The sequence below is a fragment of the Thamnophis elegans genome, chromosome 1 (assembly GCF_009769535.1).
Source record: "Thamnophis elegans isolate rThaEle1 chromosome 1, rThaEle1.pri, whole genome shotgun sequence".
Taxonomy (NCBI): domain Eukaryota; kingdom Metazoa; phylum Chordata; class Lepidosauria; order Squamata; family Colubridae; genus Thamnophis; species Thamnophis elegans.
Genome location: NC_045541.1, coordinates 24,760,588 through 24,781,896, shown reverse-complemented (window position 1 = coordinate 24,781,896; position 21,309 = coordinate 24,760,588). Strand labels below are relative to the sequence as shown.

Here is a 21,309-nt window from a genome sequence, read left to right as displayed (position 1 = left end):
AATGACCAAATGATTCCTTCATATGCACATCATGTGTTACTAATACGTTTGCACACAACAAAGCCAATCCTCCTAACCTTCCCCATGGCTATCCTACAATAGTAGCAGGAGCTCCTAATGGTGTTTCTGTAAATGATATGACCAGGGGGTTGAGGAATTATGTCTCTTGTTCCCTTGAAGCAGCAGTTTATATCTAATGAAACTTAAACATTCAGTTCTCAGGAAAGGATGAGAGAAATTCTTGGCTTGCAAAGGTAAAGCAGAACTTTTTGTTTGATTTTTCTTGAAAATACTTTTCTTCCTTGGTTACATAGTTTAGAATCACAAGGTTAATTTTGTGTAGCATTTACAGGGGATATGTAATATTCAATATATATGTAGATGATCTGCATATATATTATACTATATCTATCTATCTATCTATCTATCTATCTATCTATCTATCTATCTATCTATCTATCTATCTATCTATCTATCCATCCATCCATCCATCCATCCATCCATCCATCCATCCATCCATCCATCCATCCATCCATCCATCCATCTATCTATCATCTATCTATCATCTATCTATCTATACCTACCTACCCACCCACCCACCCACCCACCTACCTACCTACCTACCTACCTACCTACCTACCTACTTACCTACCTACCTAAGCATTTACATATTCTCGATCTTGAAAAGATTTGCCAATGGATGATAATGTACTTACAATATTTTAGGACAAAGCCTTTTGTAGATTGTTACTACTAGTGCAGTGTTGTTGCCATATTGAAAAAGCCCCTAGCAGTTTCATTTCAAATATGTTGGGTTATAAATTGTATGACCTCACTCCAGGCTGCTCGTTGATTTAGGTAAATTATGTTTTAAATCATTTAGTATATGTCTTTGCTTATAATTGTTTTTTACACTTATGACCGTTGCAGCATCCCTGTGGTTATGGGATCAAAATTCAGGTGCTTGCTTGGCAACTTGTTCATATTTATGATGGTTGCAATGTTCTGGGGTCATGTAATCACCTTTTGTGACCTTCTGACAAGTAAAGTCAATGGGGAAGCCAGATCCACTTAACAACCATGTTACTAACACCTGCAATGATTCACTTAACAACTGTGGCCAAAAAGGTCGTAAAATGGGGCAAAACTCACTTAACAAATGACTCACTTATTAAGACAAATTTTGGGCTCAATTGTTTTCGTAAGTCGAGGACTACCTGTAAAAGAAGGCTGGGGGATTCCAGTGCATGATTTTGTACTCTGCTCCCTTATTTTTGGCAGTCGCTAAGAGAAATACTCTGAATTTAGGCAGTGTGAAGAACTCTGAAGAACTCTTGAGGAGACGGGAGGATCATCAAAAATGGAGGATGATCATGTTTTAATGGATCTTGTGTACCCAATCAGAAAGGATCCAAAGAAAACCTAAGACTATCATTGTTTTGCTAGTTGTGCAAGATTGACAACTAAGCATAATTAAAGCCTTAAATTAACTGTGGGGAGGAGTTAGTAATACATAACTAACTGTAAACACTTAGATACAGTATATATTAGGCACACACTAATATAGTAGCAGTAGTGCTAATTTACATGAAACAGGATTAATCATTGGAGGGTAGAAGGGAGTAAATCATAAAGTAATTCCTTTACTGCATGCCAAGCTTCTTCAAAATAAAATATAGGAGGAGACAGTGGGAATATTATCTGCTTCTCTATTTAAGTTAAATGTGGTTTAATGATTAATCTTTAGATCTGAAAGAGAAACTATGACTTTACTATCTCTTTAATTATGCCACAAATAAAGACAAATTTTGTTTACAAGAATCTCTTTTGCATGTTGGAATTTTTTTGTTTGGATCCTGAGAACCTACTCGCCAACCCCCACAAATTATATTGGCTTAAATATTCATATGGCAAAATGAGCCAAGTGTATGAATAAGTGCAACACAGTGTGTTCCACAGCCTTGCTACTTTTCATTTTGTGAATGAACGTAGAATCACCTCTCTCTCTCTCTCTCCCCCCCTCCCTCCCTCCCCCTCCCTCCTCTCTCCCCCCCTTTTTTGGTAGAGCAGTTAGTTCTGCATTAATATGTTAGATAAGGCCAAACAAAGGTGCGTAGAACTTCATTTGGTTATTTGTTCCTGCCTCTTTCCTCTAGCGCAAGTCTAGGTGGTTTCCCAAAAATGCTGTTGAAGGATTTCATAGGATATGCTTGCAAGTGAATTGGATGGGCACAGGCAACAAAGAATCAAATTGAATTTATCAGAACAGTCTTATCAATGTGCTTTGCTACTTGAACAAGATATTTGTAGATCCAGCCCCATGTGCATTGCTTTCTAACATCACACATAACCTTTATTAAGACAGTAGCAGTGCAAGGGATATACTATTTGTGTATTTGTTTATGAGTAAATAGCACTTATATTGCACCATTTATAAAAAATTCCAAGGCAATGTAAAGCAATCATCAACAAACCTTAATAAAAAAGCCATGGAAGGGAGAAAACCAAACACCCAGAGAGGTATACCTCAATTATACCATGCATTTTGTAGAAACTACAAATAATTTATAAATACCTGGCAGAACAGTAGGCTTTAGGCGGGATTTTAAAAAATCAATAAAGTTGGCTTGGTGCATTTCTTCTGGTTACCAATTCTATATTCAGAATTCCCTGTTACCATCACATATAGTTTCTATAATGTTTTTTTTTTGTCCTCCTGAATTAAAAATGCAGGTATGTGGTTATCATGACTGAGCCAGGTATGCCATTTAGTTCTCCAAACCTTTGCATTATTTATTTTAACCATCCTGGCTGGTGAGAATTTTTTGTTTAAGTTCATTTGGCATAGTGTTCTTTTTGGTTCCGCTTGAGAACAGCACTCAGTTCTGCCCACAACTGTACAGAAATACATTTAGAAAATGATCTAAGGCAGTGGTCCCCAACCTTTTTATCGCCGCGGACCAGTCAGCCTTTGATAATTTTACCGTGGCCCGCTGAGCGCGCGCAGGGGTGGGGGGGCGTTGTTCGCAACGACACATTGATTGTTTATATATCAGATTGTTTTGATTAAACAACTTTTATTTTATTGTATTTAAACATGCCTTACAAAATAAAATACAATTACATAAATATAAAGTGCAAGGCTACGCTACTAGCACTGTCTACGCTAGCCCTACGTAGCTGCGCAGGCGCTCTTAGGTTTTTTTCAGGAATCGGCCAGCGCTGAAGCGCTGAAAAGGAATGAGAAGGGCGGCGCTGGACACAGGGGGGCGGTGGGCCGCTGGTGACGTCAGAGTGCCACCAGCGGTCCAGTAACACCCCTTGTGCCAGTTAGCCCTAATTTGCATACAGAAAGAAACTATGGCCCCCGGCCGCTGCAGCGATCATGGCCCCCGGCCGCTGCAGCGATCATGACCCCCGGCCGCTGCGCGGCCCGGTGCCAGGTACTCCGCGGACCGGGGGTTGGGGATCACTGATCTAAGGTACTTTATTATTTATAATAATGTAATGCTTATTGTGGAAGGGTTTTTAAGATCTTATTTTGAGGAAGGATCACATTTATTCAGTGATCCAGTCCCAAATTATGTTAGAATTATTATGTTTTTAAAAATTAGCAGCTGATTTTGTAATTTATGATTTTAATGAATAATGTTATTTCCTATTGGTGAACAACACAACACAATCCAGTTTAAGTATAAAACCAAACTAAACTCTGACACGATATTCAGAGAGAGAGGGAGAGGGAGAGAGGGAGAGAGAGAGAGAGAGAGACTGAATATATCATTGCTCCCTTTTTCTGCAACTACAATTAAGCCATGAATGAAGGGGAGGGGGAAGTATTTTTGCCAGTTACACTTAATACTCCAAATCAAGTATTTATTCTTTAGCAAAGATTTGCAGGCAGGGTGCTCAGTCTGGAAAGATGATGATGTGCCAGATTATTCAGGGACTTAGGTTGTGTATATTTCTTCAAGTGATTCAACAAAGATTCATGGCATTGCCGAGATTCCAAAGCTCCGAGGCAAGCTGACAGTTGTAAATATCCTTTCCTTTTGACAGCATATGTCACTGTAAGGGAATTGGTCTCTCTTTCGATATGTGCAGGTACATATACAGGCACCTTTTCCGGTAGTGCTGAAGGATCTGAACATAGGAGGAAATGTGCTTTATGTTCTAGTTGCTGCTCCCCTACAAAAAAAAATAGTTGGGGGACTTTGGACTGAAGGTATGCAATGTGAGTGCCACAGCTTTTTGTGTCAATAAGAACTTATTTGCATTATGGTATAAAGGAAAGTTAGGAATTCAGTGACTCATGATATTAGAAATCTAATTATTATTATTTTTTTGCTACCTTTTCCCTACAGATTTTTTGGTGGTATATATTGTCATTATGAGATGATGTCTCTCGGTGCTTCATTTGTGCAAATTAAATTCGATGATCTGCAGTTTTTTGAAAACTGTGGTGGCGGAAGTTTTGGAAGTGTATATCGAGCCCAATGGGTATCTCAGGACAAGGAGGTGGCTGTGAAGAAGCTGCTAAAAATAGAAAAAGAGGTAAGGCCCTGAGCATTATTACATTTATGCTTTGACCTGGAAGTTATAGTCCCACCTCTTTGTTTTCAGTGTTTCTGAGTTCTAGGATATGTTTTCTCCTTCAATTCTCAAGAATCTAATGCTGGGAAACCCTGCTATTAACAATAACCAGAAAACCATTTTACAGTTGGACACAATACCATGGACATAATAAATTAATTAAACCTAATTAATTAATTAATTAATTGATTAACCAATTTTGTTGTATACATGATGTACAATGACAATAAAAACTATACTATACTATAAACCTCAAATAAAGTTAACATAGTGGAAATGTATTAAACTATAAATATAGAAAACAATATGTTAAAAGAGTAGACTAATCAAATCATTTTCACTTCCTGATTTTTAAGCAGGTATGCCTTGTAAATAAGATGCTCTATCTTTTGGTAAAATAGGTGCTGCTCCAGGATTAGATTTTGGTATTCGGATAACAAGTTACTTATCATGTTGGTTTTTCTGGGAATCACATGCTTTTTATTGGGACAGGGTTGCAGGCTTGGTGTGTACCTTCGTATTCCAGTCAGACTTGTATTTTTGGAAATGTGTTGTAATACTAATAGGCATTCTCAATAAGAATCTGTCATTCCATTCTAAAGCAAGGCGGTGCTGTTAACAATCCTGAATTTGACTGTCCTGAAAGAGGAGGAAATTGAAGTAGGGAATATTTCTTGACTTGGATGGGGCGGTGATGGAGCTCTGTGCATGTGTGTGGAAAGGAGTATCAAATTTCCAGTGACGTGTGGTGAGATTTATGGCTGGTGAGGCAAGTGGGCAAAAGCCTCCCTGTCGGACACAGCGGTAGGGTGTTTGGATACCTTGGCGCCGTGTCTGCCATAGAGTGGGATGCGTCCTGCTCTATGGCGGGCACGGCACCGGGGCTTTAAAGCCCAGCCGCCGTGTCCACCATCCTGTTCTATGGCGGACATGGCGCCGGGGCTTTAAAGCCCTGCCGCTGTGTCCGCCATAGAGCGGGATGGCGGACACGGTGGCAAGGCTTTAAAGCCCCGGCGCCGTGTCCGCCATAGAGGAAAAACTTCCTTAGACCAATGGAAGATTTTAAAAGGCTGGAATACTGCAATGTGCTTAGGCTGGAATACTGCAATGTGCTCTACATGGGGCTGCCCTTGAAGAGCATCCGGCGACTTCAGCTAGTACAGAATGCGGCCGCGCGAGTGATTGTGGGTGCACCTCGGTTCACCCGCATAACACCTATCCTCCGCGAGCTGCGCTGGCTACCTGTTGATCTCCGGATGCGCTTCAAGGTGCTATTAGTCACCCATAAAGCCCTACATGGCAGTGGATCTGGATACTTGAGAGACCGCCTTCTGCCAATTACATCCCTGCGACCAATAAGATCACATAGATTAGGCCTCCTCCGCATTCCATCGGCCAGCCAATGTCGGCTGGCAACTACAAGGAGGAGGGCCTTCTCAGTAGTAGCCCCGACCCTTTGGAACGAGCTCCCCATAGAGATTCGCACCCTCTCCACCGTCCAGGCCTTCCGCACAGCCCTTAAGAACTGGCTCGCCCGTCAGGCCTGGGGACAAGGATAGTTACCCCTCCCGAATGATGAATGTATGTTGTTTACTATTTTATTATATGTCTCTATCTTAACGTCTGTATTCCCCTTCCCCGATTTTATGTGAGCCGCCCTGAGTCCCCTCAGGGAAAAGGGCGGCCTACAAATACTAATAAAATCTAAATCTAAATCTAAAAGCAGAGAGGACCTATGGAAAGCTTCAAAGAATCAATGCTGGATGGAACCAAAGCCGCCCTGCCACCCCAGCGCTAGAGGCAAAAGCCGCCCTGCCGCTATGTTCAAAAGCCCTGGCCTGCTGCTATGTCCAAAAGCCCTGCCGGCCGCTATGTCCCACATAAAAAATAAAGTGCCAGCCCACGCGCCAGCAGAGGCGGGTAAAACACACACACACACACACACACAAACACAAATTACTTACAATAATACAATTATTTACAAATTACATTAATTTTGAATTTCTCCCCCTCCCTCTGACCCACATACCTTTTCCAGCTGTGTCACAGAGGATTTCAACTCTCCTCTTGTCTGCCATGATGAAAATGTAAAAATGTAAAAAGAAAAAGGCAAGAGCTGCTGAAGTCAGGCTGGGTTAGCTGCTGCCAGAGTCTCCAATGGATGACTCTGCTTAACTGTTTAAAAAAAGCCTCTAAAAAAGTGCCCTCTACTGGAGGAGGCGAGAGAACCACATGCCTCATCTACATAAGGAATTTTTCAGTTTTTAACCCTTGCTTAACTCTGCTCAAATGATCATAAAGATAGACTAAATGAGGCACGTGGTTCTCTCGCCTCCTGGTGTAGAGAGCACTTTTTAGAGGCTTTTTTAAACAGTTAAACACTAAGCAGAGTCATCCACTGTGACTCTGGCAGCAACTACCTCAGCCTTTTTCCTTCTAATTTCTTTTTCTTTTCATGATGACAGTGGTGAGGCCCTGCCTCCCCTGACTGCACCTCACTGCAAATTTCCTCCTTAGCAGTAATATATGTGTGGCTAGTTCTTGATGTAGAGGCAATACTTTCACACTATGAATAAAGTGGCTTTAGTAGGAAGAATATGAACATACAATAGCAATATCACGTAGACTAATATACCGCTTTAAAGTGGTTTTATAGCCTTCTCTGAGTGGTTTACAGAGTCAGCATATTGCCCCTAACAATCTATGTCCTAATTTTGCCCACCTTGGAAGAATGAAAGGCTAGATCAACCAACAATATTTTTAACATCGCGATCTTTCTATATTTATTTCATGGAAGAGAAACAGTACCGTAGTAGTAATAGTAGTATCGATAGTACAGTGGTGGGATTCAAAAATTTTAACTACCGGTTCTGTGGGCGTGACTTGGTGGGTTTGGTGTGGCTTGATGGGCGTGGCAGGGAAAGGTTACTGCAAAATCCCCATTCCCTCCCGATCAGCTGGGACTCGGGAAGCAGAGAATAGATGTGGGCGGGGCCAGTCAGAGGTGGTATTTACCGGTTCTCCAAACTACTCACAATTTCCACTACTGGTTCTCCAGAACTGGACAGAACTTGCTGAATACCACCTCTGCAGTAGTAGAAATAGTAGTCAGAAAAGACAGTATTAAATCCACATTTCCAATGATTAGCCAGAGTAGTAGGCTCCAATTGGATATGAATTAACCAGAGAGTAAACCAAATTGATTTGTTCAAAGAGAGTAAACCTTTTATTTAGTTCCTAGTTAAAACAGCACTGGAAAAAGTTACTTAGGGCTGTTTTTGCATTGTTTTTCACAATTGTTGCAGCTTACCAATGGTAATGTGATTATCTTGCTTAGCAACATAAATTTTGGGCTCGATTGTGTTTGTAAATTGAACACTGCCTGTTGCAAACCAAATTACAACATTCTTATGAAATGTTCTCATTAAATCAACATTCCCTTGGTTGTCTTGGAGAATTTAAAGAAAAAACAAAAAAGTGGTAAACATAGAAAATAAGATAAAATACAACACAATCAAATTTTAAGTAGTCTTAAAATGTTTTGCAAGATGTATAACAGCCAGTGCAAGATTCATCTTCTTTATTTCTTCTTTATTTATAATTTATTTTTTTATTGAAAAAATTGGTATGTTTGAAACTGAGAACTGAACAAATATTTGAAATGCGAACTCTATGCTGAAGGAAATTCCTTTAAAGTTTATATTAGCAATCTATTTCAGTATTTATGAAACAGTTGTATAATAGTATAAATAGTTATAAATAGTATAAATAGTTACTATAGTAATCATCATAATTGTTATTATGATTATTTGTATTTTTCAGGATCAAAGGACGACTTTGCCTGATATTTTGTTTTTATTATTTATTCATTGTTAATTTTTCTCCTGACTTTCTATCTATATGGCATTCAAAGCAGCTTAAATAATTAAAAATGCAAATTCTAAAAATTAGTTGGGGCAACTAAATGGAGCTGAACATTTACTGGCCAGATGCCCTGCCTGATACCTATGTGGTGTTCATGGCAGGTATTTTCTCTTTGTGCCCAGAGAGAGAAATATCTCAGTGGTGGGTTCCTCAGACCGGTTTGACTGAACCGGTAGTAACTTGGATGCCTGGGTTGCTGGAACTGGCAGTGATCCAGGCCTGCTATGCCCCCAAACCAGTTCTCCTGGCAATGCCATTGGTGCCGCCATCTTGTTTTTTGCTTCTGCGCATGCACAGAGCAATTTGAGTTGTGTTGCGCATGCATGCACAGTGCACATGAAGCATGTGTGCGCGCTCAGCACATCCCTGAGCGAACTGGAAGTAGTCTCTGCCAGAACTCACCCCTGTGCCACTACCTAGGATTGAACTCACAACCTCCTGGTTGTGAGGTGACAGCTCTACTGCTAGGCCACTATGCTGCTCACCTGATATTCTTGCAGCAATCCCCAACTTTTCCAGTTTGGCAGCCCGGTGCAGAGCAGGGAACACATGTGACTGGCAGATGCACACATACAGCATTTGTGTGAGCAGTGCATGCACACACCCTCCGCGCATACAACTGGAGCTTCATGCTCACCTATCTGCCCATTTCTCCCGCAGTTGAAGGAGTCGTGCGGCCTAGCACAAAGACAACTATTTTACGCTTTGAAACATGTTTCTAAAAATATCTCTAAATGAAATGGAACTATAATTTTCATTGTCTAGAGTAAGCCATGTCTTTTCCTCCCTAATTCATAAATTAAGGAGCTTCACATAGCATCTTCTTGCTAATGTCAATAAAGCTGTAGAGTTATATTTGGATAGAAGACCACCAGGAAATCTGACGATTGTAAATTAGACAATCATTAGACAATTAGATGCGGAAGCTGGAAATTTTTTTAAAAAAAGAAGTAATAACAAACTGTGGCTATGTTGCTGCTAAGAAATGTACATGAATATGCCCATTAGGTATCAAGACCAACCCAAGGAAATTCTTAGCATTCCCATTTTAATTTAATTCAAATTACAAATGTCTATGTCTCTCGCAGACCTAAATATCCTCAAATTACTTGTGAAATTCAGCCTTAATATAACTTCATTATTAGTTGAAGGTTAATAATTTTCTAATGGTTGTAACTTTTTATTTTAAAATCATTGAGATGCCATTGCAGTTCCTTTCCATAAATATACTTTTGGCAGTCAGTTTGGAGCCTGTTTCATTCTTGGAAATTTTTTAATTAAAATGCTTTGCTTGTTGTTGTTTGTACCAGCAAATGTAAGATTTATATGGGTCATGGGAGTTTGATGTGCTAATAGAAAAAATTTGTATTCTTTGATAAATTGAGCAGTTTTGTTATTTGAGAGTAGGCTAGTTGTATATATTGTCTGGGTTCTTGGAAGTGTTAGAATTATGTGTGTCTGGCATGTTTAATTTAATTTATAGCACATTGTCAAGAGATTCACACTAGCAGTTTATTCTGTTTATACAATAGATTTGCAACAAGAAATTACAACCTTAGTATCCCACTGTAGAAGAAAAGCTATCTTAGTCCATGGTGGCAAAAATATCAGGAATCTGGCAGTAATTTTTCCAACAAACTGATTAAAAGGTGATTTTGTGAGTTGCAGCCAGTGGTGGGATTCAACTAGTTCACAATTTGCACCTATTCGGGAGAACTGATTGTTAACTTTCTAAGCAGTTCGGAGAACCGGTTGGTGGAAGAAATCTTATTTTGTTTTTTTCCACTTTACAGTGCTAATCCTGTAAGGAAGGAAACATTCTGGTATTTCTAGCCTAATCTTTATTGCCCTGCTTACAGAAACTGCCTCTCTGATTAACTCTTATTACATTGTAACAGTTAAGGCAAAATCGCCCATCGACCTGAGTGATGTTGAGTTGGCCACACCCACCAGTCACATGACCACCGAGCCCCGCCTACCCAGCTGGTCATTAGAGCAGATAACTTGTTGTTAAATTATTTGAATCCCACCACTAGTTGTAGCTAACTTAATCACACACACAGAGTGACTACACCAGGGGGTTAAACTCAAGGCCCAGGGGCCAGATCCAGCCCATGGGGGTACTTAGATCTGGCCCATGGGGCCGCCCTGGAAATAGCAAAGGACCGGCCTGCAGTGCTTCTGCCAGTGGAAACAGGCTCCCGAGCTCTGTTTTTAGATGTCATAGCTTCATGCAACCCTCTGCCAGTGAAAACGGAGCTCGGTAGGGCCACATGCATTTTCACTGGCAGAGGGTTACAGGAGGCTGTGGCAGCCAAAAACAGAGCTCAGGAGCCTGTTTTCGCTGGCAGAGAGTTCAGGCCACCACAGCGCCCCCGATAGGAGTGACATTGAGCTGACCACGTCCACCTTGACCTCCCCCAGCCCTCCAAGGCCAAACACAACCCTGATGCCACCCTCAATAAAATTAAGTTTGACATCCCTGGACTAGACTGATGTAGGATTTAAACTGGGGGGAGATGGGGGCAAGAAAAGGCAAGAAGAAGAAAAGTGTGGAGGAAAGATCAGGGAAGAGAGGTTGGTTGTGTAGAAAAAGACTATATGTGACCCATATTGCAAACACCTTATTGGTTAACAATGTTAGTATGTTAAAAACCTATTGTATTTGTTGAGACCTTCTGAGATTGCCTGAAACCATTATGTATGACAGGTGCTGTTAACATCCAGCTTTTCCAAAACAGTAACTTCTACCAGTGTTTTGGGAGCTTAAAATGCTTTGATATTACTTTAGTCTTGCTCGATTACTGATGTCAGCCTTGTGTCCATTCTGTACAAAGTTTGTTCTATTTCTCTGATATAGAATCTGCATTGCTACAGATGATGACTTATGTCACAGTGGAGGAAGAGCTTCTAATCTTGTGGGTGCCCTAATTGTGGTTTGTCGTGGAAACTGTTTGGTGTAGATTTGGGGGCATAGTAGACATGTATGTTTGTTGGAGAGGGAGAACAGATCTTATGCTGAGAAATATCTGAATTAAATTTTAACTAGATAACCTGAGACAGGGTTGTCAAACTTGCGTCCCGTGGTCCGGATGCATCACTCACTGGCCACACCTTCCCCTGGTTTAGTGAAGGGGAAAAAAGTCACGATATGTCACGTGACAACATGGCGCCATGAGTTTGACACCCTTGCCCTGAGAGGTTTTTGTGCAGATGGAAAGAGTGATGGCAAGTACTATTGATAGCTGAATGAATATAGGATGAAATGTATGAGTAAAAATGTGGAATGAGTAAAAATGCAGTAAAGATAAGAGTTGGAAGGCCATTGTGTCCCCAAGTGCTTCTCCTATTTCTATTTCCTTGATTATATCTTCTCTGTTGGGTTGTGTGAGGTCAAGAATACTTCATTCTCTTACAACCTTTTCCACTTACCGAAAGAGAAAGTTACCGGAAATGCAACTGAGGAATTTCCTTGAAGCACAATGCTTGCCAATGTTTCTCTCCTAACAAATGTAGGCATAATTGAAGTCCCCACCAATGCTATCATGTCTTGATCAAAGATTTGCAATTTGTTTTTGTGAGCATTTTCTCCATAGTTTTATGGAAGTAAATATCAACAATAGCAGTGTTCTTGCATCCTTCCATTCATTTTAATCCACACTTTTTTTTAGCATGGTGAAGTTAATTCATTTGCAAGTAAAGTATATTTCCTCTTTTTATTGCTTCTGTTTCTTTTGAACAAATCTGCTATATTCCATTTTTGGTGTCATTCCACCAAGTCTCCATAATACCTTTTAATATTTGCTTTTCTGTATTGAAAAGTCATTTTAATCTTCTTTATTTTCTATATTCTGGGTATTGTTACTGCATATAGAGACAATGAAGCGATGAAGCTTAGGAGCTAAAGTTTCTTCCTTAATGATTTTTCTTTTGTCTTACTAAACCCCATAACCACAAGAATCCATCTTTCTTCTATAGTTCACAAGGAATTTCTAAAGAATTTAGTTTAAATCCCTCCTGATGACGTTTCCCCTTATTTCAGTGAAATATGTGCTTGCAATCCTTGTGAGGTGAGGAAGTCCATCACTGTACAGATAGTCCTCAAGTTACAACCAGAATAGAACCTTTCCCATTATGGTTGTGAATCATAATGATTGTAAAACAGGCAAGTTAGATGACCAGCCCAATTTTATGATATTTTTTGCGGCAGTCATTAAGTCAATGTGGCGGTTGTAAGTATGAACCTATTGTTTGCTATTGGCATGGTTTTGTTGAAAACTAGAAATAAGTGCCGATTTTCTGCAAAACCGTTGTAAAGTGTGGTCACTTGATGGCAGGACATTGCAAATGGCCCTAAATGCAGCCATGTGGTTCAGTGCTTGAGGTCTGGAATCATGACTTCAGGTTGGGGCTTGTCCACTGGAACTTCAGATCTTTGGTCCTCCTTTTCAGGTAATTTGTAATTTTGAACAGTTGCTAAATGACCAGTCATAAGTTGACCTCTAAAGAAAATGAGACAGGAGGAAGACAGCAGTTAGATAACAGGATCAAGAAATTAATTTGACTAAATGTCTTGGACAAGCCCCTCCATAGTTCCCAGAAGATAACATGATGGAGGGAAACAAATTCAGACTTGCAATCTATATAGCTTTATAGAGCTATAGAGCTGAAGAAGCTTCTTGGACGAGAAGCAAAATGTCTTCAAAGAAAAATCAGAAAGACCAGTTTTCCTCTTGAAAAAGCACCTATGGAACTATATAGCTTTGGTTACTTAGTCTCGTCTACCTTGTTGGGCTGACAGTCATTCAGATCCAGAAACCAAATCTCACCTCTGATTCATATAATTCAAGTTGTGTTCCTACAGTCCGAAGAAATATATATTTTAAAAGCAAGTACCGTATTTTTGGAGTATAAGATGCACCGGAGTATAAGACGCACCAAGATTTTGAAGAGGCAAATTAAAAAAGGTTTTGCACTCTGCAGACTTTCCAAAAACAGTCTGTTTTTCGTGAAAATGGGCCCGTTTTTTTTAAAAAAGAGGCTATGAATAGCCTTTAGGAAGCTTGTAGAGTGCTACTGTGGGTTTGGGGGGGGCAAAAAGAGCAAAACTGGCTTGTTTTCCACGAAAACGGGCCCATTTTTTGTCAAAAAAGGGCATGCATAGCCTTTAGGAGGCTTATAGAGTGCTCCTGGGGGCTGGAGGGGGCAAAGTTCATTTTTCATTTTCATTTCCTTTATTTGTATGCCGCCCTTTTCCCTGGGGGGACTCAGGGCGGCTCACAATTCAAAAAGGGAGGGGGGGAAAGACAAACAGTATTCCAATATGGAAACAATACAACATATTAAAAGAGAGCACAACAGTCACACAATTCGGGTGGGGTTGGAGTCTTAACCCCAGGCCAGCCAGGACAGCCAGATCTTCAAAGCGGCGCGGAAGGATTGGAGGGTGGTGAGGGTCCGAATCTCCACGGGGAGTTCGTTCCAGAGGGTCGGAGCAGCCACCGAGAAGGCTCTCCTCCGGGTAGTTGCCAGTTTGCACTGGCTAGTAGATGGAATTCGGAGGAGGCCTAATCGATGCGATCATATCGGTCTAGTGGAGGTAATTGGCAGTAGGCGGTCTCTCAAATACCCAGGCCCACTACCATGAAGGGCTTTATAGGTGATAAGTAGCACCTTGAAGCGCACCCGGAGATCGACAGGCAGCCAGTGCAGCTCGCGGAGTTGAGCAAAAAAGGGCTGTTTTTCGCTCATTTCTGCCCTCCCCAGCACCCAGGAGCACTCTGAAAGCCTCCTAAAGGCTATGCACGGCCATTTTGGTGAAGAGGGTGAGGTTTCGGGAGGCAAAAAATGCTATATTCAGATTTTTAGCCTCTTTTTTGAGGGAAAAAGGTGTGTCTTATACTCCAAAAATTAGATTAAGATCCTATACTTTCAAATGTAGCTGCTGGTTATACAGAGAGATAAGGTCTTGAAATAATGAAATCACTTGTAATGTAAAATAAAATAATATATGAGAAGATAAAGAGAGTTTGTAGTTTAGGTTGATCCCTGAAGAATACTTCACAATAGTAGAAGTTCCGGTGATGTCTCTTATAAGTCGAAACTTCTGAGGTCTTGATGGGTCAGAGAGCAATCAGGTTTGGTTATGCTCCAAAGAATTTTAGGATTTATGTGTCTGAGAAATAAGTGCTTATAACTATTAGTATGAATGGAGCAATCTGTGTTAGCCAGCGAAGATTGCCGGGACTGAGTGATATGCAATCTAATAGTCATTTGGGGGAGAACAGAGATTACGTCAAATGTACACAATTCCCTCCCCCCAGCTTACTTTTTCCTTTCCAAAAAGACTATATGCTGCCACATAAATTGACATAGTCACAAAACATCTGTTTACAACATCTAAGGCTAAGGAATATAGGGATGTGAGTAAATGGTTGAAATTGCTGAAGTTTACTCCACAACTCCTTCCTCCCAAAGTTACTGGAGGATAGAGCAACTGATAAAATCACACTTAATTGCCCTCCGCTTTTTCTCCAAAGCACTTTAGAATATTAGCTAGCACCAAGAAGTAATTCTAAAAATTCTGTTCACCCTTTTAATGGGCAAAGTCTGTAAATCAGATTAAAACATTTTACATAGGCTGGAATTTTACAGCAGCAGATAACCCAGTTAATAAATTTTTGCATGTCTTCATCTGATGGGCTCATAAAAGAATGCAGTGTTCTCTATTACATATTTACATGACAGAATGTTTTAGACCTGTGATGGCGAACCTATGGTATGTGTGCCTCAGGTGGCACGCAGAGCCCTCTCTGTGGGCACGCAAGCTGTCACGCTAGCTCAGCTCAACAGACCAAGCGCACGTACTTCCCGCTGGCCAATTGATTTTCTGGTCTCTGATGCGCATGTGGGAGATATGTGCGTGGGTGGGTGGGTGGGGGTCACATGCACTTGGGCAGGAGGAGGGAGGGAGGTGCGGTGCATCCCTCATGGCCTATTTTTGCCCCTAGGAGGCTGCAGGGAGGCCTACTAGGCCCCAAAAGGGGCACAGGGGGGGTCATGTGCACATGCACGGGGTGGGGCGCAATGAGTGCCGCATGCACATTGTATTATGGGTGCAGGTGTACACACGCTTTTGGCACGCGATGACAAAACCTTAGCTATCACTGTTTTAGACTGTATATGAGGCTTGCTGGAAGATGTAATACAGAGGGATCAATTAATCAGTGGAACAGTTTGCCTCCCAGAGTTATGGGTGCTCCATTGCTGGAGGTTTTCAAGAAAAGATTGGGCAACCATTTGTCCAGGATGCAGGGGATTGGACTAGAAGACCTCCAAGGTCCTTTCCAGTCCTATGATTCTAACTTTAATACTTAACCAGAGGGAAGAGACAGAAAAATCATCCTAATAAAGTAAACCCAAAATATACTCACAAAGTAAGTCATAGTGCTGTGGCTAATTTACAAGTTTTGTTGTGGCTAATTGAAATCCCATTAGGTTTCCTCTAAAGATGAAACATATCAAAAATACTGGTTATCTGAGCATTGTGTGTACTTGTGGGTATGTACTATATGTCTATACACACATATACATACATAATACATACATGCATACACACCAGTGGTGGGTTGCAGGCAGTACACCCCGGTACGGGCATACCGGAACCTACCTGGAGTTCCTTACCAGTCTTTTAAGTCTTCGGTGCTTCCATGGACGCACACAGCTGGAGCATCGCGGAGGCTGATGGAGGCACTAAGATGCATGCGTGTGCGCTGCGCGCGTCCATGTGAATGCCGCCGGGACTCACCACTGATACACACACACCAGGTCAGGAATCATGACTTCTAGTCTCACCTTAGACACAAAATCAACCAGCTGGCTGATCAAAACCAGCCATAGGAAGAAAGAAATGGTAAACCACTTCTGAAATCTGGCCCCCCAAATTTGTTAGGATTAGTCCTAGCAGTCACCAGGAGTCAGTATGGATTTGAAGGCACGCAGCAAGGTGCAGTGTGAAAGGCTATTTAGCTTCATTCCTTGACTGCCATACCACCGGGTGATTTGCTTTAGGGAACAAATCTGATTATCCATTTATTGGATTATATTATCCAGTTCTGTTTATCTTCTTACTAAGAACTTAGATCAGACGTGTCCAACCCGTGGCCTGCAGGCCAAATGTGGCTCTGGGCAGCTAGTAATGCGGCCTACAAGATTGTAAAAAATATATTAAAGGATATTCTAGTGGTCATTCTTTGTAAATGTTTAGAAAGTGATTATACTTTGCTGATGAAAGCTAGGAACTAGACAAAATATTTTTCACCTTAAGCAAAATGTGCAGGGAAAAAATTAAATGGAATAATAGAGTAATGCGGCTGTGGACTCATGAAGTTCCTCTGTACTTACACATTCTGCCATTTAAGATGTGTCTGAAGAAAGTTTCCTTTTTAAGAGGGCAGCATAAATAGTTGTAAGGAAACATTGAGCACCTGTTTATGTTAACTGGGCAGTGAACAGATACAGAAAAAGGCTACCGCTTCAGTCACTCTTGTATAAATATACAATTGCAGGAATTGCTTCACAGGAACAAGAATTTTTAGGAATGATATAATGCAGTTCTATATAGGATTACTGAAGTGAGATTATTATATGCATAGAGATGGAAAGATTTGATGATACCACTATGGAGGAATGGTTGGTGAAACTGACAGATAAAATAACAGACACAGGCAAACCTCAACTTACAATTGTTGATTTAGTGTCTGTTCAAACTTACTACGGTGTTACATGTGATTTACATTCTGATGATTGACAACTGATTCACATTTATGAATGTTGCAGTGTCCCGGAGTCATGTGATCTCCCTTTGAGACCTTCTGACAAGCAAAGTCAATGGGGAAACCAGATTCACTTAACAATCGGGTTACTAATTTAAGAACTGCATTGATTCATTTAAAAACTTGGGCAAGAAAAGTCATAAAATGGGGCAAAATCAGTGGTGGGATTCAAATAATTTAACAACCGGGTTCTCTGCCCTAATGATTTCTTCCAACAACCAGTTCACCAAAGTGCTCAGAAAGTTAACAACCGGTTCTCCCAAAGTATTGCGAACTGGCTGAATCCCATCACTGGGCAAAATTCACTTAACACATTTCTCACTTAACAACATAAACTTTGGGCTCAATTGTGGTCATAAGTCGAGGACTATCTGTATTGTCAGTGGAAAAAACAAAATGTACGTTGATTGGTGACTGGAAACTTCTTATGGACATTTTACATAGATGAAAAAAATGAACTTGTGTCATAGCTTTGATGATTATGTAGGATAGATCTTAGTAAGAAGAATATTATAATGTCATTTTAGAGAAACAGATGAAAATATGTTTTGTTTATAACTTCTGTGAAGAATATTGGAAACAACTTTTTCATATTTTCCCTTTCCTTTCCATTTGTATCTATTTCTTTAACTTTTTTCTTTTCGTGCACTTTATGCTTTCTATTTGACATCTTTTCCTTTTTTCTCTACATTAGTTCGTCCTAATTTTTATTTTCTGTTTTTGAAAGTTTTAGTAAAAATTATGTAGAATAAATTAAAGAAGGAATGCTTTAATGCAGGAATAGCCATACGCTAATATAGATTAGTGTAAATATGAAGCTATTGTTTTTGAAGAGATGCTATAAAACTTGGGTAGGATAATAACATTGATGGAGGCAGATTCTCTGCCAACTTTTCAGTTTATTCTACTTTCGGAGGATTCATTTCTGTCATTCCTTCATACTTGCTGTTCTTAGAATGAAAGGGTTGTATCATATACTTCTTTAAGAATTTATATTAATTCAAGATTAATTAAAAATAGATTAATTAATTCAGATACTCCAGTTACAATTATTCTAAAGAGGATAGTGGAACTCAACTTGAGATGGATTTTGTAGCAGCAAGATTTTAGTTTCAGCAAAACACATTGCTAAATAACTATGATGATTGTGTACATTAATACCATAGTATTCTACACCAAAGAAAGGAAGAGCAATGGACAGGAAAATGAGAATTATAAGACTGCCTCAGGAATTAGTAAAGTCCATTTATTTTCATATAGCATATGCATTTTCTTTAAAAAAAATCAAAGCGGTGCATTGTATAGCAACAGAGTATGAATTACGGTACAAATTGTGCTACCATCTAGAATTAAGTTCAGCAGCGTATGAACAAAATACTCAAGCATGAATAACTGCATTTGCTACATCAAATAATATATAATATTAAATTGTTACTTTTTATTAATGTGATTGGCAATGTAATCTAAATTATTTAAATGTACACATCCAATTTTTGTCATTACAATACTGCCATTATATTAATTTTTCACTTTAATTGACCTTATATATTACCATATCAAACTGCTGCATCGTCTTATAACCACATTTTCACCCATCTTTCTGAGTTAGATAAAGTGGGAAGGGTATATAGAAACACATATTTGTATATTAGGTTGAGGACTTGCCAAGTTATTAATGTTTCATCTTATGTTCAGGTGGTCCTCATTTAATAACCACTCATTCAGCCACTGTTCAAACTTACAATGGTGTTGAATGAGTGGGAGTTACAACCAGTCTTCATACTTTCAGCTATTGCCAATGTCCCTGCGATCATTTGATCATGATTTATGGCTTTTCTCATCAGCTTCTGGCAAGGAAAGTCAATGGGGAAGCTGGTCATAGGATTGCCCAATAGTCTCAGGTCTATATTTGGCACTACCTTGGTTTATGTTTGAAGCAGAGGTGGTATTAATTCGGTTCTGACCGGTTCTGACAAACTAGCAGCAGAAATTTTGAGTAGTTTGGAGAACCGGCAAATACCACCTCTGACTGGCTCCACCCCCATTCCCTCCTGAGTCCCAGCTGATCAGAGTCCCAGATAATCAGCTGGGTCTTCTTTTGTTTCCCTGCACAGAACCGAGCTGGAAAGCAGGTTAGTGGAGAAGGAAGGAATGGGGATTTTACAGTATCCTTCCCTCAGGAGTGGGGTGGGAATGGAGATTTTACAGTATCCTTCCCTCACGAGTGGGGTGGGAATAGAGATTTTACAGTATCCTTCCAGTGGTGGGTTTCAAAATTTTTTAGAATCTATTCTGTAGGTGTGGCCTCTTGTGGGAGTGGCTTGGAGGTCATGTGACCGAGTGGGCCTGGCCAACTTGTAAAATGTGAATTTCGCTTAACAACGCTCTTGCTTAGTAATCCAAATGTTGGCTCAGAAACTCTGGCATTTGAAGCATGCAAGTCTTAAAGCTGTCAAGTTACAAGACCCTTGCACCCCTAAGTGCACCCCTTCAGAAAAAAAACCCAGGGGTGTTCAAACTTGACAGCTTTAAGACTTGTGGACTTCAACTCCCAGAATTCCTCCTCCAGTCATGTTGGCTTAGGAACTCTGACATTTGAAGTGTGCAAGTCTTAAAGCTGTCAAGTTACAAGACCCTTGCACCCCTAACTCTTTAGAAAAAAACCCAGGGGTGTTCAAACTTGATAGCTTTAAGACTTGTGGACTTCAACTCCCAGAATTCCTTCTTCCCTTGCTCAGCTGCTATCGCCGGGGTGCTGCCAGGACAACTGAGGTTTTGGGAGGGACCTTCCATCCCCCCCCAGAGAGCCCATGCCGGGAGAGAGGAAGCGGGCTGGTTTGAATGCTGGCGAGTGGGCAGTTTGGTGGCCAGTGAGTGCCTCCTTCACTCGTTCGGGCTGATGGAGAAAGAAAGAAGGTGTGCAATGGCCAAGGGCGAAGGAGCCTGCCACCTGCCTCCATGCGTTCAGGCAGTGGGCATGCTTTCTCTCACACCTTCTTTCTTTCTCTGCCTGCGTCCTTCATTCATTTGGCCAGGCGGAGAAAGAAGGCGCATGATAGCCAAGGGCGAAGGAGTCTGCTGCCTGCCTCCTTCACTCGTTTGGGCAGGCAGAGAAAGAAAGAAGGTATGTGAGAAATCACCCCCACTGCCCAAATGCATGAAGGAGGCAGGAGGCAGGCTTCTTTGCCGTCGGCTATCGCGCACCTTCTTTCTCCACCTGGCCGAACAAGTGAAGGAGGCAAGGGGAGAAAGAAAGAAGGCGTGCAAGAAAGCACCCCCACTGCCCAAACACGTGAAGGAGGCAGGCGGCAGGTGGCAGGCTCCTTCGCCCTCGACTATCGCACGTCTTCTTTTTTTCTCCACCTGGCCAAATAAGTGAAGGAGGCAAACAGAGAAAGAAAGAAGGTGTGGGAGAAAGTACCCCCACTGCCCGAACACTTGAAGGAGGCAGGCGACAGGCTCCTTGGCCCTTGCCTATCGCACACCTTATTTCTTTCTCCACCTGGCCAAACAAGTGAAGGAGGCAAGGGGAGAAAGAAAGAAGGCTTGCGAAAAAGCACCCCCACTGCCTGAACGCATGAAGAAGGGACTGCCACCCGCCTGCGTTCAAACCAGGCCACCTCCTCTCTCCCCACATGGGCCCTCTGGAGGGGGAGGGAAGTCTTTCCCAAGACCTGCTTCCCTTACCTCGCAGCACAGTTCTGGGATGGCGGGATATTATTTTTTTCGCCAGTACGGGGGCATAGCCTCGACCCCTGCTGCTTCCATTCCAGCCCCGCGCAATCTCCCCGCCATCCCCCTGACCTGGGGACAGTCCCGGCTACAGTTGGCATTCTCCTAGTGATCCTTCCTTGCTGCGCCCCAGAGCGGTCACATGGCGGCAGTGCTTGGGCTGGGCGGGGCAAGCATGGTCTGCATGGGTGGGGCGAGCGAGTGGTGACCGGGTGGGCAGGGTGAG

At 41.3% G+C, this 21,309-nt stretch overlaps 1 protein-coding gene across 2 annotated transcripts in view; it reads left to right on the top strand.

The window, feature by feature from the left end:
* LOC116508186 (mitogen-activated protein kinase kinase kinase 20-like) overlaps positions 1 to 21,309 on the top strand; it is a 121,937-nt gene that overhangs the window by 7,676 nt on the left and 92,952 nt on the right. For both annotated transcript variants that reach the window (XM_032216711.1, XM_032216721.1), the window contains exon 2: positions 4,365 to 4,554. In XM_032216711.1, coding sequence (XP_032072602.1) covers positions 4,396 to 4,554 — 159 coding nt within the window. In that variant the 5' untranslated portion in view covers positions 4,365 to 4,395. The remainder of the gene's footprint in view (positions 1 to 4,364; positions 4,555 to 21,309) is intronic.